This window comes from Drosophila guanche, unplaced genomic scaffold (assembly GCF_900245975.1).
Source record: "Drosophila guanche unplaced genomic scaffold, DGUA_6, whole genome shotgun sequence".
Classification (NCBI taxonomy): domain Eukaryota; kingdom Metazoa; phylum Arthropoda; class Insecta; order Diptera; family Drosophilidae; genus Drosophila; species Drosophila guanche.
In genome coordinates, this window is record NW_022995743.1 from 18,702,522 (window position 1) to 18,728,946 (window position 26,425).

At 37.9% G+C, this 26,425-nt stretch overlaps 4 protein-coding genes across 4 annotated transcripts; 3 read left to right on the forward strand and 1 right to left on the reverse strand.

The window, feature by feature from the left end:
• Positions 1-1,105: 1,105 nt before the first annotated feature.
• LOC117578649 (protein RRNAD1-like) lies at positions 1,106-5,882 on the forward strand. Its single transcript, XM_034264265.1, has 3 exons — positions 1,106-1,121; positions 4,192-5,438; positions 5,512-5,882. Exons 2-3 carry the CDS (start codon positions 4,194-4,196, stop codon positions 5,665-5,667), a joined length of 1,401 nt encoding a protein of 466 aa, XP_034120156.1. The 5' UTR covers positions 1,106-1,121; positions 4,192-4,193; the 3' UTR covers positions 5,668-5,882.
• An 815-nt stretch (positions 5,883-6,697) lies between these two features.
• LOC117578651 lies at positions 6,698-15,006 on the reverse strand. Its single transcript, XM_034264268.1, has 4 exons — positions 14,889-15,006; positions 7,256-7,430; positions 6,872-7,196; positions 6,698-6,799 (listed from the first exon to the last, which is right to left on the reverse strand). Exons 2-4 carry the CDS (start codon positions 7,404-7,406, stop codon positions 6,721-6,723), a joined length of 555 nt encoding a protein of 184 aa, XP_034120159.1. The 5' UTR covers positions 7,407-7,430; positions 14,889-15,006; the 3' UTR covers positions 6,698-6,720.
• Positions 7,898-10,191, forward strand: LOC117578650. The gene has a single exon (XM_034264266.1). It carries the CDS (start codon positions 8,620-8,622, stop codon positions 9,313-9,315), a length of 696 nt encoding a protein of 231 aa, XP_034120157.1. The 5' UTR covers positions 7,898-8,619; the 3' UTR covers positions 9,316-10,191.
• Positions 13,476-25,387, forward strand: LOC117578648 (probable protein phosphatase CG10417). The gene is made up of 5 exons (XM_034264264.1): positions 13,476-13,492; positions 22,909-23,061; positions 23,116-24,183; positions 24,235-24,768; positions 24,830-25,387. Exons 2-5 carry the CDS (start codon positions 22,951-22,953, stop codon positions 25,226-25,228), a joined length of 2,112 nt encoding a protein of 703 aa, XP_034120155.1. The 5' UTR covers positions 13,476-13,492; positions 22,909-22,950; the 3' UTR covers positions 25,229-25,387.
• Positions 25,388-26,425: the final 1,038 nt, after the last annotated feature.

The window sequence follows — 26,425 nt, forward strand, 5'->3', positions numbered from 1 at the left end:
TCTACATCTACAACACTTCTCACACCAACACGCTCCTTTAGATCGCTCCCCTTCCCTAGACCCACACACTGCAGACTCGCGGCTGACGCAGTGGCCGCACACAGCAGAAGCAGAGTGTGAATGAGAGAATGTGCAATAAACAAATATAAGTTGCGGGACGGGGTAGGTTTAGGCACTGCAAATTAATTTCTTCATGGTGGCTATAATAATGATCCAATCGGATCCTAATTTGGTGATCTGATAGATATGATCATTCCTTACGGAATGGCGTTTTTAGTTTTCATTTACCTTTAAAATTGTAGATTTTCGAGGTTTTCGCCCTTTTGCGGTGGCGGAAGGGGGCGTGGCTCATTTTTTAAATACACTTGTAGCAGTGTGAGCATACAGAAGTCTGGATGCAAATTTTGGTGGCTCTAGCTTTTATGGTCTCTGAGATCCAGGCGCTCAACAAGACGGATGGATAGACGGAGGGACGGACAGAGAGACAGACGGACGGACAGACAGACATGGCTCAATCGACTCGGCTATTGATGCTGATCAAGAATATATATATACTTTATGGGGTCGGAAACGTTTCCTTCTGTGTGTCACATACATCCACTTTGTGCACAAATACAATATACCCTATTTACACTTCGAGTACCGGGTATAAAAATGCTCGAAAACAAAAAGCCTGCGGTTCTGTCGCCGAATAGTTACTATGTCACACTCGTCACCTCATAAAGGTGCTATCGTGAATAAAATGAGTTAAATTTAATTATGTTATTTATCGTGTACTGAAATAATAATTAGGCTTACAGTTAACTCATACTTATTTAAGGTTGTGCTATAAATGTTTGAAAAGAAAACACATTATGACACAATAACATAATAACACATGTCTATGCAGTTTTTAAAGATCTTTACATTTATGTTTTATTTACCAATTAAATAGTTTTTGAATTATTTACAACTTTTTCTAAATCACTTAGCGGAATATCTTTATTAAAATTGTATTCTTGTATGTTTACACAAACAGCTGAAACCGATAACTACGGTCGTCTCATTAAAAAGACTTGGTCACACATATTTCAGTGCCAGAACACTTAAAAATAATAATCTCTATTTGTTTGATATTATCGGTAAGGTGTAGGTTAGGTTAGGTTGAGGCGGTTGTCGTGATTTCACAGTCAAACTTTCTAGCTATATCTATTTATCTGTATACATAGTTCCGAGAATCTTGTCATCGGTTATTAATGTATATTAATGTTTTAACATAGAACATAACATATTTACCTGAATTCAATGAATGCCGGCTGATGTAACTGAAGTTCAAACGTGTATTGCCATTACGATTTAGTTGTTATTCTGTCTTATGGTTTCATCATCTCATCTGAAATCTATATTGTGAATTTATCATTCGTAGCCAAATACAATGTTTTCACGGTTGAAATTTATGAGTTTGGCTTCGCAAAGGACGACTGTGCTGCGTGCTCAACGGTCAAGAACCAATTGCAAATCTGTGTCCAAATTTGATGACATGTTAGACGGTGAAAATCTTAAGGATACGAGTTTAGCGTCCTTAGCTAAGCTGAAGCCCACATTAAATACAGTGGCATGAAAACAAATTTAATGAAGGCAAGCTGTATTATGTTTCCAATGTGAACGCATTGAACGGATACCTGACATTGATTTTCTCAATTAATTTTCGGACTGGTCTTAATCGCTCTGTAGCTACGTTCATGAATGCCATGACGGTCAAGATTACACAATATATAATTTATCAACCAAGAATGAAGTGGACTTTAGGAACTTACAGGAGCATATTTACTTGGATGCAGTTTTCAAGGTAGTCCGCATAAATTAAATCATACATAAATATTGATAATTCTTCATTATAACCTTGCGTATTTGGATTTTCTTAAAGAGGGCTGGGCTTTCATAATCGGCAATCCGAACTTGTTACCAAGGTTGTGGTTTATAATGAGAAATGTTTTTGGACAGAATCTTCCCAATAATTTCTTACCCGACCACACATATGGACATGTATACGGTGGAAATCCATTGGATATACCTTAATTAACGCACACGGACTTGATTGAATTCCATCGCAAATACTATCATCCAAAGACGCTCGAGCTTGATAATATTTATCTCTACACACCAGAATAGACAACTCTTATAGCCGTATCCCTCTACAGCAGCGATGGTCACAACCACGATGGATACGTTTTTTGTTGTAGGACTGCAAGACCTGCTCGTTAAAGACTTCAAAAAGTTAAACGACTTCTTTAACCTAACAATATACAAAGCCATGAAGGAGGGATTTGAGTCCCAGCATGTAGAAAGTATTCTCCACAATATTGAATTGTCCGTACAACATCAAAGTCTACATTTTGGTAATGCTTTGTTATTTAACTCAACAGCACTGTGGGACCATGATGGGGATGTAGTGGGCACAAAACTAATGAAGTCGATTATGAAAAGTTGGTCACAACTTTTATACCCGGTACTCAGTAGAACATCTGTACCTTAGTGGTTTTTTTTATACCCGGTACTCGAAGCGTAAATAGTTAAATAGTTAAATATTGTATTTGTGTGAATAACGGTTGTATGTAACGCACAGAAGGAAGCGTTTCCGACCCCATAAAGAATACATATTCTTGATCAGCATCAATAGCCGAGTCGATAGAGCCATGTCTGTCTGTCCGTCCGTCTTGTTTGTCGGCTAGTTCTCAGAGACTTAAGAGCTAGAGCCACCAAATTTTGGCTCCGGACTGCTGTATGATCACACTGAAACCAGTGTATTTCAAAAATTAGCCTCGCCCCCTTCCGCCTCCGCAAAAAGGCGAAAACCTCCCAAACCTACAGTTTTGAAGATAAAAGAAAACCAAAACTAACCTAAAACTTCCGTAGGGAAGGGCCATATCTATCAGATCACCAAATTGGGATCTGATTGGATCATTATTATAGCCACAATGGAGAAATTAATTTCCAGTGGCTAAACCCACCATGTCCCGCAGCTTTTGTTGCTCTTTTTACATTCTCTCATTCACACTCTGCTTCTGCTTCACTCGGCCTCTGCCTCTGCCCTCCCCCTGCCGACGCCTCTGACGACTTTTAACCCACCCCATCCCGCAGCTTATATTGGTTTTTTTTTTGTGTGCGGGCGCTGCCTCTGCCGCTGCAGCGAGTCTGCAGTGTGTGGGTCTTTGGTGAAGGGCTTGTTGGTGTGAGTAGTGTTGTTGATGTAGATGACAGATGAAGAAAATATGTAAAATTTGACAAATTACCGCTAAGGTGCAGAGGTTGTACTGAGTGCCGGGTATAAAAGTTGTGACGCGTAAGAAACGTCTCACACGTCCCCTCTCGTTTTACAAATATCACCTACATACATCACTTCTCACGCCAACACGTCCTTTTAGCTCGCCCCCTCCCCTAGAACCGCACACTACACGAAACAGAGTGTGTATGAGAGAATGTGCAAAAAACAAAAAAAGATGCTGGGCCACTGAAAATTAATTTTTTCATTCTGGCTATAAAAATTATCCAATCGGATCCCAATTCGGGGTATGGTCATTTCCTACGGATTGGAGTTTTTAGATTTCTTTTATTTGCGGGAGCGGAAGGAGGCGGGGCGAGATTTTGAGATGCACTTGTAACAGTAAGAGCATACAGCCATCTGGGCGCAAAACTTGGTGGCTCTAGTTTTTATAGTCTCTGAGAACCAGGCGCTCAACAAGACGGTCGGACAGGCAGGCATACATGGCTAAATCGACTCGGCTATTGATGCTGATCAAGAATATATATACTTTGTAGGGTCGGAAACACTTCCTTCTGTGTTACATTTTTTCAGCACAAATATTTACTCTTCGAGTACCAGGAATCCAAACTATTCAAGAAGTTCAAACTCAGGTTTGTGAAGATAAGACCAACGAGATAACCTATTTGAAATGCCTATTTAATATAACTGGTCTCAGTGAAGATGAAGTTAAGCTCGTTCCACTATATTGCAATATTATCAATGATATGGGAACCATCAAGCATGGCTTTCGTGAATTTGACAAACTTGTGCTCTCTAAGACTGCTGGAATTGGCTTCAAGCTAAATTTCGTCGAAATTGTTGAAGATGCGAAAAGCTACCAGCTGAGCTTGATGTGGAGACATTGTGGACACATAATATTAAATTTGTATATCTTGTTTATTCCTCAGAAATGTCCATGCCCAGAAAATTTGATAATCCTGAGAATTATTTTGAGTCAGTAGTCGACTTTTTAAGTTCCTACTCTTGGGTTTATCGCAGGGCTAACACAGAATGTCTTGTTTCAATAGACTCAATGCCACAGGATTTCAAAAACTATTTTCTTGCAGTATCAAACGAAATGCTTAATGAATTTCCATTTTTTCACGAGAATTTTGACGCGTTTCCCGCATCATTATTAATTTTTCGGAAAGAACTAGCTCGTTTAACACCAGAAGAAACGTTCGAAAACATCTTTTTGGAAGCAACGGGTCGACAACCCATCAGTAAACTAAGGATACCGAAAAAAAAACAACATGAAATTAAACACTTTGCCACTCACATTAACGCTAATTGCCTAGAAGCGCAAATTGTGGTTGACTTGGGCTCAGGATTGGGCTACCTAAGTCAAGCATTATACGAACTGAATAAAAATTACTTAATACTTGGATTGGAAGCAGATAAAACACGTGTGGAGACGGCACGAAACCGGTGCCGTCAGTGCTTACCACCGGCAGCCACAAAGTCAATTAGCTACGAGCAAAAATTTGTTGACGCTAACTCAGGGGTTTATATTGACAAACACTCATTAGAACTAGCGAAAAATAACGGATGCTTGGAGGTGAAAAATATGTCAATAATAGGCTTGCATGCTTGTGCAGATTTAAGTATTAACGCAATGCGATTATTTTTGAAAATGGATCGTGTGAAAAGTATTCACATTATTCCCTGCTGCTACCACAAATTAGCTTTGCAATTTGATTGCGGGGGAACTGATAACACCGATCAGAACAATTTCGTGAATTTTCCGCTTAGCATTGCCCTGCGCAAGGCGGTGAATGCATGTAAACGAGAATTATATCTTAATCGTCCGTTTCTTAGACTAGCGTGCCAGCAAACTCGAGCTCGCTGGCGGCGAACAAGCTGTGAAGAACATGCTGAGCACGGATGTCGGATGTACATGCGTGCACTGGCGGATTCCGTTCGATACTCAAACGAATTGGTAAAACCAAGAAAGCGTTCCCTTCCGGATCATGAAAATCATTCTTCTTTTTGGGAGCTTGTAAAAAGATTTCAGTTGTTCTCAAAGAACACAGGCACACCGATGGAATGGCAACCAATACACAGAGAGCGCTTTCAAGAAATAAGCGAAAAATACACAGACAGACAAGGTCCCCGTCTAGCTGAGGGTTTGCAATGCATGCAGACCGCCATGCAGGTAACGATTGCGTTTTTGTCCTTAACTAATCCATGCAACAATAACCGACTTTAAATGTTTCTGAATTATGTAGAAGCTCTGTGAGAACGTGATATTATTTGACCGATTGTGTTATCTTCAGGAAGCTGCTGCCGAACACAAAGTGCATGTAAGGGTGCGATATGAACAATTGCTTGATGAAAAGGTATCGCCTCGATGCCATGTTCTTGTTGCCGAAAAGTTGTCCTAATGCGGGCAAAAACTTCTGGCAGTCAGTGTGCCATTTTGGTGGCCGTACGTCAGATTTTCACATGGCTTTGTTGCCTGCGCCCAGCATTAATACAATTAACTGGCACTCTGTTTTATGTTTACATTTTTATTTTAAGCAAGGATGTAGGAGGATGGCCCTTATATAAAAAGAGCACTGTCTGTTGTCATCAATTAAAATCTATACGAGCTTCGCAAGATGGTGTATGTTGCCATTGGCCTGTTCTTTTCATTTTTCATTTATTGTTTAAGTAAGCATTTTACAAGTAAGTGCTCAGTCTTTTTGCTCATTACGCCGCAGAGCGTTGGGGGAGTCTATGGTAATTAAATTTCTTGTGGCTCTAGGTATACATGACCCACATACACAAGGAAGCATGTTCATAGGGGAACTGATTCAGGAGGGAATTACATCATACAAATGTAATTGCTTTAGGTTTACCACGACAGAGCTTTAAATAAAGCCTTTGTTCCGATACCTACAGCAATATTTGCATACGTGCATAAGTAGTACTCAGAGTAATGTATAAACCCATACAAGCCATCATAATAGCAAAATGCCATAACATCAATTACATTTAAAAAAAAACACTTTGTTTTATCAACTGCGTTTATTAGGTATTATTATAAATGTTTCTTGTATGTACTGTACCTTTTTTTATAAATAAAGCGTATAATATATATGTATATGTATATTTACACAGTGAGCATATGCGCGCGTTAATTCGGTTTTCAAAATATTAAACAATTTTGATTCGGCACATACTAATTAATGTTCAAAGATAATAGCCCATAATAGTTTTTTGTTTATTGTGTATTTATATATCTAATGACAATAGTTTTAATTTGTTAAATATTAAAACTTTTTCCAACCAAATTGAAAAGTTCCAATACCTTGTGCTTATCAATTTAAATAAATCGCAAAACAGCCATTTGATAGCATGAACCGTATTAAATGTCATAGAAGAATGTGCCACTACAAGCTCTGTATGTTCGTCAATCAATCGTCAACAGTTTTTATTCTTTTGTAATTCCTTTCTTAGTTTATAGCGTTGTTTGCATCACCTGCCAAGCTCGTGGTGTCGAGACTTTCTTCAACGTCGTAGTGAAGGTCATTGCTGTGTTTGATAAATACCCATTTTGAGTGAAATGCTAAATCCCTGTAAATAAATTTCTGTAGATAAACTCACCCTTTACAACGATAGTAATTGGTTATGCCTGTGTAGACGCACGACATAAGGGATGTCCGTAATCTGCTGTCGGTGTTTGTTGTCTGTTTCTCCTTATCGCGCAACGAGTCCAGGCTGTTCTGTTCGTAGGGGGACAAGAACTCGCCGTTTCGTTTTCCATATCGAGAGCCCAGAAAAAAACGATCATTTCGTGGTACAATAATGAGACGTCGCGTTTTAGAGCTGCCCACGCTAGACGCCCCCCCGCCATCGACATCATTGCCACTGGATCGCCCATAGCGACTTCCTACAAAGAAGGCGGGCCTTTTTTGTAATGTTTGCATTGCTAAAAAGTAAAACAATTGCAAATATAATATATTAAGCTATTGGGTCAAGGTTACAGACCTCCGCCGTCCTGCCGATGCGTGTTTTCAACATACGATTGATCTGTGGGCAATGCACAAACGTTTTCAGAAAGCGCCGCGCAAATCGTAATCAATAGTACGCCCAAATAAAATTGTCGCGGATGTGTAGGGGGCTGATTCGAAATCCACATTTTGATGGCCTCTTAAAAATGTATCTGCAATAGAATAAGTTAATTGCGAGTCAGCTTAAATCTAAATAAAAATTTGGATAGGTAATTTTTTTAAATCAACATTTTACAGCCTCTACCACTACAGTGGCTGCAACGACTTAATTACACGCGATACTCGAAGAGTAAATAGGGTATATTGTATTTCTGTTAGAAAAATGTAACACACAGAAGAAAGCGTTTCGGACCCTATATAGTATATATATTCTTGATCAGCATCAATAGCCGATTCGATATAGCCTGTCTTTCCATCCGTCCATCTGGAAGCCTGTCCGTCCGTCTTGATGAGCGCCTAGATATCAGAGACTATAAAATCCAGAGCCACAAAATTTTGCAAACGCCCGCTTCCGCCGTCTCACAAACGTTCCAACTCGTTATATTTAGAACCGTATAATGTTTAATTACAAATGTCAAAACGAAGTATGCATATCGCTGAGCTCTGTTTAGGCGTTCCCACCAAAAAATTGACTCGTATATAATGAGGAATTGGATAGTAAAATATTTGATGTGATGTTAGAAGACAAAGAGCTATGCCTATAAGACACATCACGTTAAAAACAAGTACGCCTTTAAATTTACCTCCACTATTGTATATTTTATATACAATGTACTTTTACAAAGTACAGCTTGCTAGGTCTGTATAGATACGTTCATAAAACATATTTTGTGTTATTTTCGCGGGTAGAATGGGTGGCAAACATTTAAGATTTTAAAGCTTTAAGTTTTAAGTTTGTCCTTTCATGGAAAGCAACTCACAGAATGATACTTTTGGTCAAGTACATTGCGCGGCTGTTGTAATTACTTTTTCACAATAGCAATACTTCACAAAGGCAGCTTTTATTTCAGACATAAGCCAGCAGCTCATCAGCAGACCCAGTAATCAGAATTGACAAATTAACTTTGCAAACATCTTACGCAAGAGTGAAAAGCTTCATTGCGATTAACTTATTGACCAATTTTAAAACTGGTCCAAAATAATAAGGATTACTTAAGCACTCCCTTTCATTTCCGGCAAAAGCAAGTAAAGTACTTGCCAAAATGTTACTAAATAATTTGAAAGAGTGAAAGTTTTCCTTGGGTGAGTTGTTGATACTTGGGGAGAAATTGAGGCGAATCTAAGTATAAATAGTAATGCTATCAGCACAAAGCTCAGCATAAGTCAGTTTTCCTCTGAAAAATGCATTTCGCAAAAACAAGATGCTGCCAGTCAGCAATTCCTCAAATGCTTCTAATTTTTCTCACTGCTGGTGCTTGGTGTGCTGCTGACTCCAAGCCGTTGGAGAAGCGGAGTCTCGGTCTGGACGAAGCTAGCATTCCATGGGCGGCAACCAGCGGTCCGCGAGCTTTGAACGGAGGCGGATGGAGCCTTGGTTGGCCCATTTGGAGTGGGGGACACACCTCGCTGGGAATCGGGCCGACACCCAATGAAGTGGCACACGCTATTTCGGTAGCTAAGCAGGCTTCAGCCAACGTTCTTATAGCGCAGCAACATTTGCAAGCAGCTAAGGAGAACGTGCTGAATCAGCAACGCATCGCCACGGAAAGACAAACCCAGGCTGTAATACTGAAGCAAAAATCCCAGGCGGCGTCTGCGATTCAACGTTCTGAGGCGATACAGCAGCGTCTTGCTGCTTCAAAGGCAGCTGTGGCACACGCTGCTGCTCATGCAGCTGCTGCAGAAATCCAGAAAACCGAACATGAGGCGGCCAACCTTGGTCACTTCACAAGAAACGCGAATCCGGGAGCTGTTAACCCGCTCTCTGTTACTGGATCAGGAAACAATCATTTTGCGCCCTCAAATATAGAATCAATCGGATTTGGGCATTGGCTTTCTGGAAGTACCGCAGGGAAATCTGTCAATAATTGGTACTAAAGACTAAGAAGAAATCGTTAGATGAGAAACTGCTGACATTTTTTTTAATTATATAATAGTTTATATATCCTTCAGGCCTCCAGGCTTCGGCGGAACGAGTATAAATAATATATACTTACATATGTCAATAATAAACCATTTTCTTGTGCCCCATATAAATACATCATATGTATGTAGGTCCATATATGGTTGGGGTTGTTGGTGTATATGTACATACGTAGGTCATATACAATAATTCCTCAGTTTTAAAATTTATAATTTCTTGTAAATGAAAAATATTGTAATGCTAATTGATGTAATGCACCGAATTATTTACTTAAATGTGTGGTCAAATTATGCAAAATAAATTTGCATAATTGTCACCTCTAAAGATCAAAACACTGACCCACTGAGGGTATGCTTAAACTTTTGCTGTGAACACGTACATATATTAGTCCCCACACCACCCCCACTGTGTCAGCAGTCATATGTCGCACGTCAACATGTTTCGGTGAAACGCCCTTGGTCTCCCAGAGGCGTGAGGTCTTGCTGACCCTTGGAGTTGGCATTATTACAGAGGTGGTCTTCGAAAGAGCTATGTATGTACCCATCTACTATTGTATCGTACTATTTTCTGTAGTCTGCAACACCTGCTTCATTAAATGTGTGGTCATTGGGGCATGCTTTCTACTCATATTAACCCTTCTTTTGAGGGAGTCTGCGGTCTACTGATGTTTGATGGTGTCATTTGTAACCGGACCACAGCTGATGTTCGTCGAGTGTGCTCTCTACGAACACTCATTTGCCTTATGAAGGTGTTGTTTCACTTTGTTGTACTCTGTAATTTCGATATGTAGTGCACTGAATGCCAACATTTTTATGTCAGTTCGTTCCGAACTAATGGTTAGCTCTGATTTTTGCAACTTTAAATAAGTTTTTAAATAGTTTTAAATGAAAGCTCCTTAAATCCAACAACATTGGCAAGCGCCAAGACTGACATCTTTCTATATCAGACTTTAACACACTTTTTTTTTTAAATGTACATACTTACTTATGTATTTACATAGTATTTACCTAGCGAAGTATGTAATATAACATTATTAGAAATTTGATTAGAATTAACCGTTCCCAAATGGCTCAAACATACACATGTACGTACGTAGTCTGTACACACATGTAAAAACATATTATATGTATAATTACAATTAATTTATCAAGATCCACAACGAAAGAATCGGTGAAATAATCTCTTCAGGTTCCAAAACTAAACAAAATGTTATTGTAATTGGTCATTGGCGTTCCAGATACATATGTAGATACATATGTACAGTATTTTATAAGCGGGAGGGAACTCCATTAAGTGTCAACAATCACTGACACAAACAAATAAATTTTAATAGACGTCTCTAGGTAACAAACGCAGCATTAACTCGCCCTAAATTGCAATTAGCGATTTTTGGTAATTGAAGGGTGAGCCTTTACTCAGAAAACAGAGCAAAGAACAATAAGATTGTTGAATCATTCAACCACAAGGACTTTGTGGTAGCGTAAAGCTTAGGCTTAAAACGACTCGTGGCAAATCTATCTATCTATCTATTAAGTGCCAAGATATGGCGTGAAACATTTGCATTTTTTCTAATATGAATAAACCATACTTTGGTTCAGGTGATAAGCACTACTCCAGGATACACGATAATAATTAAAGTAATTCAAATCTCAATATGTATGTATGTACATCCATATGCATAGTGCTGAGCGTTTGAAATAATCCGAAATTATACGGTTGCACTATTTTAATGGCTTTATAAATTTCGGAGAGGTTTTCAAGCAACGCACCTGTAGCTTATGTATGTGGAGTGCTCACGTACTCGGAAACCAGCAATGTAATTGCATCAATCATACATTTTGTTCAATTATGGTTATCGTTCGAAATATTTTCCATCAGGGCGTAACAAAGCGAATGTGAATGTTCTTAAATCAAAATTTATGGGTTGAGGTCGGTCATGCATCGTAAATACTGTTATCTACCTCTGAGTCCCCATTCTCAACCACAGACCGTACCGAAGTATGGCTTGTCCAGAGTAAGGCCAACATTCGGGTTTACTGTAAACACCATCGTTTAACAACCTAAATAAGGTATAAGATGTCTTAAAAAGGGCAAACGGCCGTACACACGTACGAAATCTTTATTTTCTCAGTTTGTGCGTCAGCGAAGCCTCAATGGCAATGGTACCTGCCATTTATTTTCGAAAAACTTTATAGGGCCTGAAAAGCCGACCTTTCATCGGCAGATGCCCCTTTCCCTTAATAAGGGAATTTGAACGGTATTCGGCAAATAAACTTCTCAAAACATCTGTAAAACTTTAATAAAATTTAAACCAAATTTAGCTCAACGCCAGCATAGCTTATGAAAATTATGACCCTGTGTCTCAGATTGAGTAATTACCTAAACCCTATTTAATTAATGCTAAAATGAGCCTTCCTGTGCAGTACTTAAATTTAAAACTTTTTCACAGATTTCAAGCATTTTCGCCACGGATAAGCGGATGTACATACATACATATGTACATATTTATCACCCAGCATTTGCTAAGTGTGTAGCGTCATTAAAAATATCTTTCCATGCATAGCAGAACTTAAGGGGCAGTTCAAGTACACATTCAAACTAAGAATCATTAAAATAATTTTAGTATTAAAAACTAATTGGAAAACTATTTTTAGATGCACATGGCTCGTAATAAGTCCAAAAAATGTATCGTTCTATTAAAAATGGTGTTGTTAAAAATATACACATATGTACATACTAATACATATATTAAAAATTCATATAAGTTATATCCCTATGGTATGGAGCAGGAAACCTATCTGTAAGTTTGTTGTTTATGCCGTGCATACTTACAGAGCTAGCTGAACCTGATGATGAGTCTATTGTAAAGTTAAGAAGGCTGCTAACGTAGATCTTGTACTTATAGTTGCTGTAAAATAAGTAAATAATCTCAAAGGAATTTGATACTGCGAAAAAAAAGGTTCACACAGAGGTTCCCAACAATATAAACAGTTGCCACAAATTCCATTTTTGTTTGGATAGGTTACATATATATATACATATGTATGTAAACATGAAGATTTATACATCCACATGTATGAATTTGAGCTTGAATAAATATTAAACGACAGATATATGTATGTACATACATTTGTATATATGTAAATACAAAGGTACATTAATAAAATCTCCGTCTGAAAGTAAGAGTATGAATGAAACCATGCTGTAATGTTTGTATTGGTTATGGGAGTGGAGTGCGGCAATCGATTGAAAATAAAGTCAATCTATGTTTTACACTTTTATGAATTTTTACCCTTTGGTTCGAAAAAGAAAAGGAAAAATACGAAGTTTTTGTATTCAGCATATTGTGATTTAATTATATTGTTTTCATTATCAAACCTATTTTTTAATGGAAAAACTATAAAAATGTTTTCAGATAAACAAAAGATTTTCGCTGTTTCATACCTGACTGAGTTTCATAGCTTTTTGTAAATGTACGTTCATGTGTATGTACGTATAAAATTTACGAGTAATTTAAAATGAGTATGCACATAAATAACGAGAACATATTTTTAGCGTTCGTTCTGCAAACAACTCTTTTTTGAGTTCCAAATTTTTAATAAACTTTTTACTTGGTCACTAGCAACAGTGTGAGCATACAGCAATCTGGATGCAAAATGAAGTGGCTCTAGCTTTATAGTATCTGAGATCCATTCGTTTAACAAGACGGACGGACAGACAGACAGTCCTAAATTGACTCGGCTATTGATGCTGATCAAGAATACATATACTTTGTGGGGTCGGAAAAGCTTCCTTCCGTGCGTTACAATTTTTACTCTTCGAGTACCGGGAATATGTTTTTAATAATATTCACCGCGAGCAAGGTAAACATTTAATCTATCGGCAATGACCCGGTATAGTATTGGGCTGGTGAAGATTTATATATCAGAATTTCTTAAGATCCGTGCGTTGTTTAAATAACAAAGCCTCAAAATGCCTTAACTATTAGACCGCTCAATATGATTAAAAATATTTTGGAAATTAAACATTTCAGTGAACCAGACCAATAGATACCACAGCAATATATGGTGAAAAAAATTATTTTTCAAGTCGTTTGTATCAATTTTCACAAAACTGTAAAACAAAACTGTTATAAGGGCCTGCGGTGTCGGGACAAAAGTTGGCACTCTGCAGTAACGTACAATCAATGGGATGCTCTTTATTTCACCGCTAAGAAGCGGATGCCACTCAACTCATGAATATTGATTGAAAGAACCTGCGTCGACCCTGGAGCCTTTTGTTGCGTAAAGTTTTTCGCTCGCCACGCTTTTTACTAGTAATTTGCAACCAACATAATTGGCTACATACATACATACATACATATTCATTATTATTTAGTCAAAATTTACCAATTGCCTCGGTTCACTTATAGGTTGTTTATTTACTTACATCTGCACAATTTTCCATAAGCTCGTTTATATACAAACATATGAACCGACATATTTAGCTGGAATGGTGCTGGTTCAATACGTTGTTAATTGTTAAGCTGAAACCCCTGATTCATAAACTATTAATTCAATTAATTTAACTCTAGAGTCCTTTAATAATTCTCAGAACTATTAGCATCCGCTTCACCAACGGAATTGCCAAAGATTGATCATCGAGAATTAAGAAACTTGAGCAATTGGAATGATATGGTCGGATTTCGAACTAAGGTGATGAGATATGAGATATAAAAGGTAAATTTAAAACTAATTTATGCATTTTTGTTATGTACATGTACGTATGTATATTTGCAATCTGTTTGTATTTCATAGCTTTGCTATTTCAAGGTATTTATGTTTTAAAATCCATATCTGGATTTATTTGCATATCGGCCTTGGCTTCAATTTGACCTAGATTAAATCTACTCCAATCCAAATGTGGTTCTGGACGAAAAATATTACATAGTTTGTAATGCATGTAATGCATTGTGAAAAATGATACATACACATGTACATATGTTACCTCGCAACTTTACGAACAATTATGTTGACTAATTTTATCAATACTGATATTCATAATTTCACGTATCCTTGCATTAAAGTTTTGGGATTGTATAAGCTTGTTTATTCAGTAAGATATCGTCATTAATTTTGTTGTTGCAATTAGCACTTGAAATTAAGTAAATAAACTTGAACTAGTCGTCAAACATAACTGTGGTGGATTTTATAAACCATTTTTAGAAGTTTTTCTAGAACATTTTCATTATCAGTTTGTGCAACACAAACTTATACTTTAGTAAGGTCCTGCGGGACTAATTTACTTAACAATAATTCGTTATACAATTTGTTTGAAATTAATTTACTATGTAGTTAAACATAGAACATACAGAGGACATACAAAACTTTCACCGGAATATATTATTTTGTATTTCAAAGGTGTTCCTTCTGAGATTTTCTAATAAGACCGGTCTAATTAAAGAGCATATACATATAACACAAATCAAGAAATACAGGAATATATGCATATTTAAAAATATATATAATTAATTTTAACTGCTACTTACAAAAATTTGACAGTAGTGGCTCTGCTATCACAATAGCCAGTGCCCTAAGAAGCTTTGGCTTTGCTTGGTCGTATCACCGCGAACGTTTGCACAGAACTCAACCGAACTGAATGAGCGCACATCCTTTAGCTGCCTTTGCTTTTATATCTAGAAGAACGCGCTGCGGCGAAGCAACAGTATCCCATCATGCTGGTGAGTGAGTGTGTGTATGCGGGTGGTGGTTAGTTTGTAGAGTAGAAGTGTGAGATAGCCCTATATATGGAAAGAGCTTCGCATCACCCCTCGTGTCGGCAGGTGACTTTTGCTGTATCAGTTTATGTATTGCGGTTGCTTTTGTTTTCGTTGGTTACAGCCAACTTAGGATAGACATGGACAGCAACATGTTGCTTTTGCAAGTGCAAAAAAGTATTATGTTAAGAGCTTTATCAAAGATCTTCTCAGGATAAAGTGTATATAAAAATGTAATTGAAAATATTCTTTATTCTCAGTATGTCCAATTGTAACGCAAAAAAAAAATGGTGCAGGTGTTGGATTTAATTCATTAAATGGTATTCGTATCTAATCTAAAATTTTGTCAGTTTAGGACGAAATAAATTTGGGAACACATAAATCTAATATGACACACTCAAGTACCAATTAGATATAAAACAACAACGAAACTCCATTTAGCCCATGCGTACTAATGCAATTGACAATAATTCCGCTTTGAAATATTCTTTGCCGGTAATAGCACATATGGTAAAATGATTTGGCGGAAAAATGCTGAGCGAACGTCTGTTTCGACCATTCCTTCATGAGCAACCATTACAATGTTTGTTGTGGACAACGTTATCGTAATAAATAAGTAGACAATCAACAGCCAAGCTCAGATTGAAATGTATATGTATGTATATATATAAATATATATGTATATGTACATATATCTGGACTGGTGTGTTCCTGCAAAAAAAAAAACTGTCTTCTAGAAGTCTAGAAGTCGAGATGAAGTCTATTTTTTGCGTTATCGTGAAACATAGACTTCGATCTTTCAATGATACTTCCTGTAGACGACAGCATTTTTTTCTTGCTTTATTAAAAATTCATTTTTTTTGCCTACATCTCATTTTTTACATTTTTATTATCGCTATTCGTTTTGATACCCGGTACTCGAAGAGTAAATAGGGTATATTGTATTTGTGCGAATAACGGTTTTATGAAACGCACAGAAGGAAACGTTTCCGACTGCTTAAAGTATATATATTCTAGATCAGCAGCAATAGCCGAGTCGATTGAGTCTGTCTGTTTTTCCGTCCGTCTCGTTGAGCGCCTGGATCTCAGAGAATATAAAAACTAAACCCACCCTGTCCCGCAGCTTTTGTTTTTTTTCACATTCTCTCATTCACACTCTTTTTCTGCATTGTGCGGCCTCTGCCTCTGGCGCGCCTCTGCCTCTGCCATGACTCTGCAGTGTGTGGCTCTATGGAAGGGCGGCGAGCTAAAGGGGCGTGTTAGCGTGAGAAGTGTTGTAGATGTAAATGACAGATGAAGAAAAAATTTAAAATTTGACAAAAAATCGCTAATGTACAGATGAGTGTACTGAGTGCCGGGGATAGAAGTTGTGACGCGTAATAAGCGTCTCACACGTCCCTTCTCGTTCTGATAGATTTCGGGAAAACATTTTTTAATTCATTTTTCTTTAACAATTTTTAAATCGAGGGACGCTGATACATGACTCCCGGGCGCGTTTTACCGAACCGGTCACGAACATGAATTGAAGATAGATGTTAATGTAATATTCGAGGAAAATTAGACCTAAACACAACCAAAACAACCTAACAACCAAAATTTGGTAGGCTAGTATAATCTCTTAAGAAGAGAAAAGGAAATAGTGGAGGATTTATTTTCCGATATTAAGACGCTATACATAAGGCATAATTCTATCTACAAAGTGGAAGAAACAAAGGAATAAAGTTTCTAGTGGGTCTAATGGGAATCGTAAAGTTTATGCGGCTCAACAAGTCAGGGATACTGCGCGTCCGACCACACGAAGGCAGGACTTGGACTTTAGGGCAAGGAAACAGCAACAAAATACAGTAGAACATATAGTTAGACGAACAGACGCGCAGATTAGAAACGAGGAGCAAGCGGCCGACACTGCGAGTCGGTCCAGACGAAGACAGGACTTGGACTATAGGGCAGGGGAACAGCAACAAAATACAGTAGAACATATAGTTAGACGAACAGACGCGCAGATTAGAAACGTGGGGCAAGCGGCCGATACTGCGCGTCGGACCACACGAAGGCAGGACTTGGACTTGGAGCAAGTCAGGGATGTCTTCATCCTCCTTAATCAAGTTGTGCATAAAAATTAAACAAAGAATTTTGCTGCGACTAACTAAGGATGGCAGTCTCACAGTTGCATCCCAGCTGAGGCCATGCAGGGCAAAAAGCTTTTCCGCACTGATTCATTACGGTCCTGATTTATGTTGTACTGAGGTCACCATTCAACAAGATCGTCAACCAAAGTAAATTCTCTTAAGAGAACTACCGCAGAGGTTGTAAGGAGCCAGTAATGGGCTGGAACGATAAATGTCATTACTTGCATTTCACATTTGCACAACACCATGACTGAAAGTTATTTAGATCTGTTTGCAAGCGAGAGGAACATTAAACCCTAGAAGGTCAAGCTTCTATGCAAGCAGAGAGTGGTTTACAGAATCGAATGCCTTACTGAAGTCAGTGTAAATAACATCCGCCTGCAAGTGATCTTGGAAGCCTTTGATGGTAAAGGTAAACTCTAAAAGATTATTATTAGGAGGTATAAGGGACTTGCAGAGATGTTGCAAGTGCGGAGTTACAATTTTCTCAAACATTTTAGGAATAGCGGATAACTTAGATACTACCTTTCTCATGCAGAGGAATTATAAAAGATTACTTACAGGTGGGCGGAAAGCATGACGACGGAAGGATAGAGTGCATAGTTTACATGAGTACCTGTGTACACAGCCGGTAACTCAGTCAGCCCGTTGAAAACTAACTTAACTAACTTAACTAATCGAAGATCATTAAGTAAGGAGCTTTCATTTAACAAAAGGCAGAAAATGCCATTCGACCTTGGTAAACTGTATGAAGAAATATGAATATGTATGTTATGAATAGTGAAATTTGACCGAGCTATTAAGTAACTAGAAAGAGAAGAAGGAGAACCAACTTCTTGAGATTTTGAAATAGTCTTCATTTTAGGTTCTTTAGACTTTATAACTCTTTGGTGAATTAAGGAGGCTTCCCAGATCTAATCGGACAAGAGAGTGGGACACTCGATTCGGGACGGACAGTCGGACTCATAACCTCTATATCGACCCGATGAATAATACGGTTTGTTTTTTCACATTGGTTAAATATCTTAGATCTGATTGTAAAAAACTTTGTTTTCGCAAACACTGTGTGGATTTTAGCTACCCTCTGGTAAATATTAAGCTTTGAAATTTAAAAATGTTTATTATTATGCGGTATTTTTTTTAAACGAAATTTCGATTTTAAAAACTCATCAAAAGTCGAACAAAAATAATATCCTGTGTGTTCGGAGCAGCAGAAAATACATAATTATTAAGATCAGATCGCCTTGTTTATATTTACACTCTTTTTATACTCTCTTATATTAATATGCCATTGTCGCGCTCATCGCTCCCTCTCACAGTGCATAGAAGCGCACGCATATGTATGCACCCTTCGTACTGCTTATATTGCAGTGCTTTGCCCTTTTCTTTTTCCAGTCTAAAATATTGTCGATCGCCGCGCATCTCCGAGCATTCCCATAATTTTCTATGTCCAACGCTAACCCGTTATTTTAATTGAGCCCTACATTTTTGTGAAGTTTAACGCACCAAATCGTAGTTCACGGCCACTCCCCCTATAAATTGTATAAATTCGTAAAATAACAAACAAATATATTAAAAACTAAATATGGATAATACTTGTCGTAAATGTGGAGTCAGAGTTGCCGAAAAAGCTCGGCAGATTCCAACAATACAAAATTGTACAAATTCTGTAAAAAATAGGTTTGAGTGTTATTTGCTTTAACAAAAATAGAAGAAAAACGAGAAGGGACGTGTGACGTCCCAACACTCTCCTTTAGCTCGCCCCCCTTCATTAGGCAGAGGCAGTGGCCGAACACTTGTGGCTATAATAATGATCCGATCGGATCCCAATTTGGTAATCTGATAGATATGGTCATTCCCTACGGAATGGCGTTTTTATACCCGGTACTCGAAGAGTAAATAGGGTATATTGTAATTGTGCACATAATTTGATGTATGTTAAACACAGAAGGAAACGTTTCCGACCCCATAAAGTATATATATTCTTGATTTGCATCAATAGCCGAGTCGATTGAGCCATGTGTTTCTGTCCGTCCGTCTGTCCGTCTTGTTGAGCGCCTGGATCTCAGAGACCATAAAAGCTAGAGCCACCCAATTTTCATCCAGACTTTTGTATGCTCACACTGTTACAAGTGTATTTAAAAAATGAGAACCGCCCCCTCCGCCCCCAGGGCGAAAACCTTCCAAACATACAATTTTGAAGATAAAAAAAAAACTAAAAACGCCATTCCGCAAGGAATGACTATATTTATCAGAACACCTAATTGGATCATTATTATAACCCACCCCGTCCCGCAGCTTATATTTGTTTGTTTTCTTCACATTCTCTCATTCACACTCTGCTTCTGCAGTGTGCGGTCTCTGCCTCTTTCGTTCCTCTACCTCTGCTTCTGCCGGGACTCTGCAGTGTGTGGCTCTAGGAAAGGGGGGCGAGCTAATGGAGCGTATTGGCTTGAGAAGTGTTGTAGATGTAGATGACAGATGAAGAAAATATGTAAAATTTGACAAAACACCGCTAAGGTGCAGATGTAGTACTGAGTGCCGGGTATAAAAGTTGTGACGCGTAAGAAGCGTCTCACACGTCCCTTCTCGTTTGTTTCGTATATATGGGGTCGTTTAAGGTATAATCTGTGATAATCCCAAACAATGCATCGGTACATACAAAAATATAGGACACAATATTTAATTTTTTTTCAATTTTTGCTAAAGTCAACATTTTTTTAAAGACATTTTTGAATTTGGATCCTTGTACTCTAACACGCGAGATATTCTTTTGATACAAAGTACCGTATATTTCGCACTGTATTAGTATGCCCAAGGTGGACATGCTATCTGGGTACACTGTTTTGGGTTTGTTTAAGCCTAGTACTCAGAACGAAAAACACTTTGGCTATCAAACAGTGCAATATATTTTGCTAGCAGCAAAGTGTGACCGGAGGTGAACCCCGCATTCCGTACGGTTACACTTCTCAGGAAGCCGTTTGGCTGTGTGAAAATTGAATAAAAGGTTAATTGATTGGTGGAGAAGGCCATGCCAAGGAATATTTGCGCCAGTGGCGAAGTTGTAAGACAGTTCTCTTGATTTAATCAGCCAGTTTTATTTCGTTCTGAGTACTGCCAGGCGCACAGCCGCTAGAAAGTAGGTCGAGCGCGCCTACATTTTATAACGGTTTCATACGAATATCATCCCTGATTTTTCTAGAGGCCCCTTTTTTTCGATACGAGTACTATGTTTAAGCGCTTAAGCCGGATTTTCAGCGAAGTGGCAGATACTGTTTCGGCATGGAGAACATTACAAATGAAATTGAATATAATTATAGAGTTGATTAACTTTTTGAAACTGATATGTTAGTTTTTTATACTCTTGTTCATCTTATGAATGGTTTTTGTACATTTTTACTCCTTATTGAGGTTTCAAATTTTCCGATAGTAACGATACTATCGGGGTTTTTCTATCGGTGTTCTATGATGCAACTATATAAGGTGGTTACGTCCATGAAGAAACTATATAAGGAGGTCTCGGCAAAAATAGCTGATCGTGCGAGTGAAAAGTGCGCGTCAAAGGGCTCTCGCTGCAAGTGTGAGGGCAATTACAATGGAGTGTGCTGATTAACCTTTTGAAGGCAATGTGAAAAAACATAATAATTGTTGCGTCGACAAGCAAACGATCACTGAAAATAAGCAGAAGCGACGAGTAACTCTGCCGCAGACGAGACATCCTGATATAGTTGCTTCATGGTTACGTCGGGACCATTAGAGTTCAGTGCGTGTTTGTTTGTTGAAATTGGGTGGAAGGTATATCGGTATATATAGGTATACTTTGACAATTGTTCGGTATATTACGGTATATGTGAGAAGGTAACACTTTCCACACATTTTCGAGACGAGTTCAAACAGATTTCAAAGAAAAATATAGACAGAAGTGGGAGCCTCTAAAAGACACCAAAATATTTCTATGCAGGATCAAAAATTCGATCGTTGCCTATTTATAGACGCAGTATCGACATTATGAGTAGAATTGCAACAATTTGACAACACGCTGCCCCACAAAAGCAATAAGAAAAAATAAAAAACTAAATTCAACCTTTTAAGACGATCTAAGATATTTTAATTTTTATTTTAAATTAAATTTTAAATAAATTTTTTATTTTTACTTTTCCATTAGCTTCTTGTTAGCTATGTTAATATAATCGTCTTTCTATTATAGATTGATTTGTCCTTGGAGGAAAAAACTTTTGCCGCGAAAGTAAGAAGAGCCGAATGAATGTAATAGCTCCTGCAGAAGAGCCCTACCACCGTCACGTGCAATGGGCTTATATTGTCCGCTTCAAACGCTTTCGTGTGAGAGAATGTTCTCTAAAGTGACTTAAACAAAAAGCAACATTAGAAATAGATTTACGAACACAAATGTATTCAATGTATTAAAATTATAATAGTATTATAATTATTATTATAATAGTATATAATATATATTCGAGAAAATCTAAGAGAAAAAACGTCTGTTAAAATTGTGAACCTGAAAAATAATTGCTTTTCCTAAATCTAAAATAAATTTTAAGTGATGACGAAAAAAATAGTGGGATTATAAAGGAAATTAAGGTTTTATAATATAATGACTAAGAAGAGAGTATACAAATGATTTCAAATAAAAGCGCGTATTTCTGTGCTCATAGTTAAAACGCAGATATGATGTTCTTGATGAATACGGTGGAGCGTCTGGCTGGAGAGAATTTCCCTGACCAGCTATATTTTGAATTAAAGCCTTGCTAAGCTTTTTTATTACCCGCAGATGTAAAGCTATCGGTGGTTTTGCAACTTGCAGAGACAGATAAGAGAGATAGAGGAGCTCCTTCAAATCAAACTAGTGTGATAATAAGGGAAACAAATGTTTTATAATATAAGAAAGGAGAGAAATCCTTAGATCGGAACTCAAAAATGATTCCGGGGTGGATATCAACCAATCACATTATTTTTATCAAAACGCTGATGTGATTTACCTTGCGAATCTGGAATTTTTAGTGACGTTTTCAGCTGTTGTTGACACCTAAGTTTTTGACACAAATGTCGCATCGAGAAAGCTCATTTGCTTACTGATGGGGTGATTTGAATGAAAAATGCAAATAAAATATAAGGTCATTAGGTATACAATCCAATACAAAGGAGTATTGATTGTATTGTATTGATTCTTCAATCGGATTAAATAATTGTTTCAGTGCTAAAAGTCTTTGCAAGCTAATAATATCAAATATAACATCCAAATCGAGGAATATCATTTTAGACGACGGTATATTTTGAAAATGCAAGGGTATATTTTGATATATTTCCGAGGGTCTGTCGGTATATTCTATCGATAACCGCGGTCAGACTGCATACATACAAACATAGATAGCATCATTTTGTAAGAATCGTATAAAAAAAAAAAACAATTTCTTTCCTATAAAATACAACCAAATGAGATTTAAAAATAAGTGAGTTTCTCAACTTAAATTAAAAAAAAACCGCAAATTGTAGTTAGTGGCTTTCTCTCAACCGGCGGCGCTAAAATAATTGTTAGACGAAGCACGCGTGCGTTGGCTAGGCATCGATTTTCCGCACAGCGTTTTAGAAATCAGAAACAGCAAAGGAGAAATCGGCCTTCTTAGCTGCTTAAAGAAGTCATTTTGTATTCTTAGCTTTGTAAGCATCGAAATAATTGATTATACAAAATGGGTGCTTACTTGTCGCATCCGAAGACGGAAAAGTCGTCCACGAATGAAGTGAACGACTTGCTGGCAGTAGGTTCTAGCTCGATGCAGGGCTGGCGCAACAGTCAAGAGGTAAGGGTGTGAGACAAACAAGTTCCAAGACACTAATAATTAATGATATTACAGGATGCGCACAATTCTATTTTAAATTTTGATATAAATACTTCATTTTTTGCTGTTTATGATGGTCATGGTGGAGCCGAGGTGGCCCAGTACTGTGCAGACAAATTGCCTGAGTTCCTTAAAAACCTAGATTCTTACAAAAAAGGTCAGTTCGTACAGGCTCTGAAAGATGCATTTTTGGGATTCGACAAAACATTGCTTGATCCACCAGTTGTAACCATACTAAAAATACTTGCCGGCGAACACAATTTTGTCGATGGTGAAGATGCCGAAGTGTACGAGGAAGATGAGGACGAAGATTTAGCTGAGTTACATGAGGAGAGCAACTTACCCTTAAACGAAGTACTAGAAAAATACAAAGGACTTCCACAAACACACGAATTGGTCAGACTAAAAACCGAAGTGGAGGAAAATTCAAAATTGCCAGCGCCTTGTTTGCGTGGTCGCCGCGCTGCAGCAGTGGCTGCCGAAGCTGCGAATAAGGCTGTAATGGATCCTACAGCTAAGCCAGAAGGCTCGTCCACCTCAGCTGCAGCAGCAGCTGCTTCTCTATCAGAGGTCCCCGGTCCAAGCCCCAGCCATTCCAAGGCAGCGAAACCTGAAGATGAATCAGCAGTGACAAGCAGTAGCAATTCCATCGCCAACCAGAGCATTACAGATTTAATAAACAGTGAAACTGACACTGATAAAACGAATGGGAGCGGCTCAACTTTAAAGTTTTCAACTGATCAGAATGGAAGTGTTAGTTCATCTAAGGTTTTAAAAGTAGTCGACACTGTACCCATAGAATCTGTAGTTTCTGGGTCTACGGACATCGGTGACGCGAATGACAATGGTAGTTTAGTCAGTTCAACAGGATCCAAACCTGACATCTCCGTAATTTCATCAACCAGCAAGGAATCTGAGAAAAATTCAAAGAAACTCAATGCTACACAAGACGATGAATCGACTGACGATGACGCAGACTACGATGAAAGTGCTATAATCGAGGAACCGGAAGTAGCAACTGCGGATAGCTCTGATGAAGAAATGGACGATGAGGCTGAAAACGAGGACGATGATGAAGATGACGTAAGTTCTCAAACATTTTATTTTACGTGAACCTAATTTAAAAATCCCCAGGACGACGAGATAAGCGATGAAGAGGAAGCAGATGAGGATCAGCTAGCCAATGATCAGTTTTGTGCGAATATGATTGAAGAGCCTGGAAAAGACAGTGGATGTACTGCTGTTGTCTGTTTATTGCATGGCCGTGATCTGTATGTGGCGAACGCAGGCGACTCAAGGTGTGTTATATCACGAAATGGTAAAACTATTGAAATGAGTCTCGACCACAAGCCTGAAGACGATGAGGAGGCCATGCGGATTGTTAAAGCAGGTGGACGTGTTACCCTTGATGGTCGTGTCAATGGTGGTCTTAATTTATCTCGAGCCCTTGGCGATCATGCCTACAAAACAAATTTGGAACTTCCAGCTGAGGCACAAATGATATCCGCCCTACCAGACGTAAAGAAATTAATAATTACGCCTACCGATGAGTTTATGGTGCTGGCATGCGATGGTATATGGAACTATATGTCTAGTGAAGAAGTCGTTGATTTTGTCCGACTGCGACTAAAAGATGAAAATAAGAAATTATCTAACATCTGCGAAGAGGTAACATGATTCAATATTTATACTGTAGTTGCATTATCAATAATACAATCTTTAAACTTAGCTTTTTGAGAACTGTTTGGCGCCAAATACTATGGGAGATGGAACTGGCTGTGATAACATGACCGCCGTAATTGTCAAGTTTCAGCCTAAACTTCAACAACTTCCGACTTATATTAATCCAGCCGAAACGGAAGATGTGTCATTTACCAGAAAGGAAAATGAACAATCTGCAGATGTAAAAAATGATAACATGCTCAAACGGAGTGCTTCGCCAGATAACGCACCAGAAGCTGATCTGGATAAAACAACCAATAAATCAAAGCGTTTAAAGACTGAAAGTGAACCAGAATTGGTAGACTCTCCCGCGGACAAAGTAAGTGGCCCAACATCAATCGTAGAACAGAAGGAATGCCTCAGCGTCAAAGCAGACACCGAATCTAATGTCGTCTCATCGTCTTAAAAACTATTATTGGATTCAAGCAGTAGAAAGTGCACGACTACTATGATTATAAATAAAACATTTACTTATAAATTTTTTTCATTCAAACCAAAGCTCTTAGAGTTTGAGCTAAATACCAATTGAGAAAAAACATTTAAAGATCCTCAACTGCAGGCGTATGCCAAGAAATTTATATTTGTACACATCCATACATGTAGTTTACTTATATTTGAAGATCAACCATGTACATTTTTTTGTTTTCTGCAACTTAACATTATACGCAATTATTAATTTCCCTAAAATGAAAAATTCAATATTGATTTATATCCATAAATATATTCATAAAAACAAATTTATTTCCTTTTTCTTTCTTTTGTTGTTGGATCATGATCTGCCTACTAATAAAAGTTCATAAGTACACATATTTGTATGCCATCTTTCGCAGGAACAAGAAGTGGGCTGTTGTTAAAATTCAATAATAAAGGCGAATTGAATCTAGTTTGATTAATGGCTTAAACTCCGATACTTTCTGCAATACAGCTAAATCAGAGCTCGGCACGGCCCAGGGGAAAGGCTATGTATGTCGAAATGCTGCAGCTCATGTACACGTGTATTACGGCTCAAACGATTCTTACGTTGCATATAAGGTATGCCTGCGAATCGGTTGTAACTACTGTTAAATTCCATATAACCACTCGTTAGCTGTTTAATGCTGCTGCTTTCAGTTGCTGTCAGTTTTTGACATAAAATTATATTCGTCTGTAGATTGTACTTATTTCATTTTAAAGTGTTTTTATTTGTTTGATCCAAGATCCAAGGTCCCTGTTGCACCGTCGAACAGAAAGGGCATATGTAAGTAGTTATAATTGGTAGTTATATAAGTACTTAGAAAGGGAGCAATTATGAAGTTTTTGGTCTATATATGTTTAACTTGGTACTAGGAAAGTAACTTGTTTTATATTTTTTTATTTCGATTATCAGTTTCTAAGATATATTATAAGGGGAAGCTATGAAGTAATAATTTAAGTTCGCGGCCCACAGTAGCCAACAGCAGAGCAGAGCAAAGAGAACGGCGACGCGAGCCAACATACGGTATCGTTATCAGTCGGGAGATGGGGGGGGGGGGGGGAAGGATCCGCTGCTCTATCCGCTCGTCTATATACATAAAGTTATTAAAATTCGCGTGCGATGAACAAGTCGGTTTATGAAACAATAGTG

Bases quoted from the DNA above. Each gene is read 5' to 3' on its own strand.
- LOC117578648 (XM_034264264.1), top strand. From the start codon at position 22,951: ATGGGTGCTTACTTGTCGCATCCGAAGACGGAAAAGTCGTCCACGAAT. The intron at 24,184-24,234 runs GTAAGTTCTCAA...AAAAATCCCCAG, and splicing joins AGGACGATGATGAAGATGAC to GACGACGAGATAAGCGATGA. The intron at 24,769-24,829 runs GTAACATGATTC...CTTTAAACTTAG, and splicing joins TATCTAACATCTGCGAAGAG to CTTTTTGAGAACTGTTTGGC.
- LOC117578650 (XM_034264266.1), top strand. From the start codon at position 8,620: ATGCATTTCGCAAAAACAAGATGCTGCCAGTCAGCAATTCCTCAAATG.
- LOC117578649 (XM_034264265.1), top strand. From the start codon at position 4,194: ATGTCCATGCCCAGAAAATTTGATAATCCTGAGAATTATTTTGAGTCA. The intron at 5,439-5,511 runs GTAACGATTGCG...TGAATTATGTAG, and splicing joins GCATGCAGACCGCCATGCAG to AAGCTCTGTGAGAACGTGAT.
- LOC117578651 (XM_034264268.1), bottom strand. From the start codon at position 7,406: ATGTGGATTTCGAATCAGCCCCCTACACATCCGCGACAATTTTATTTG. The intron at 7,197-7,255 runs GTCTGTAACCTT...TTTACTTTTTAG, and splicing joins GCATCGGCAGGACGGCGGAG to CAATGCAAACATTACAAAAA. The intron at 6,800-6,871 runs GTGAGTTTATCT...TATCAAACACAG, and splicing joins AATTACTATCGTTGTAAAGG to CAATGACCTTCACTACGACG.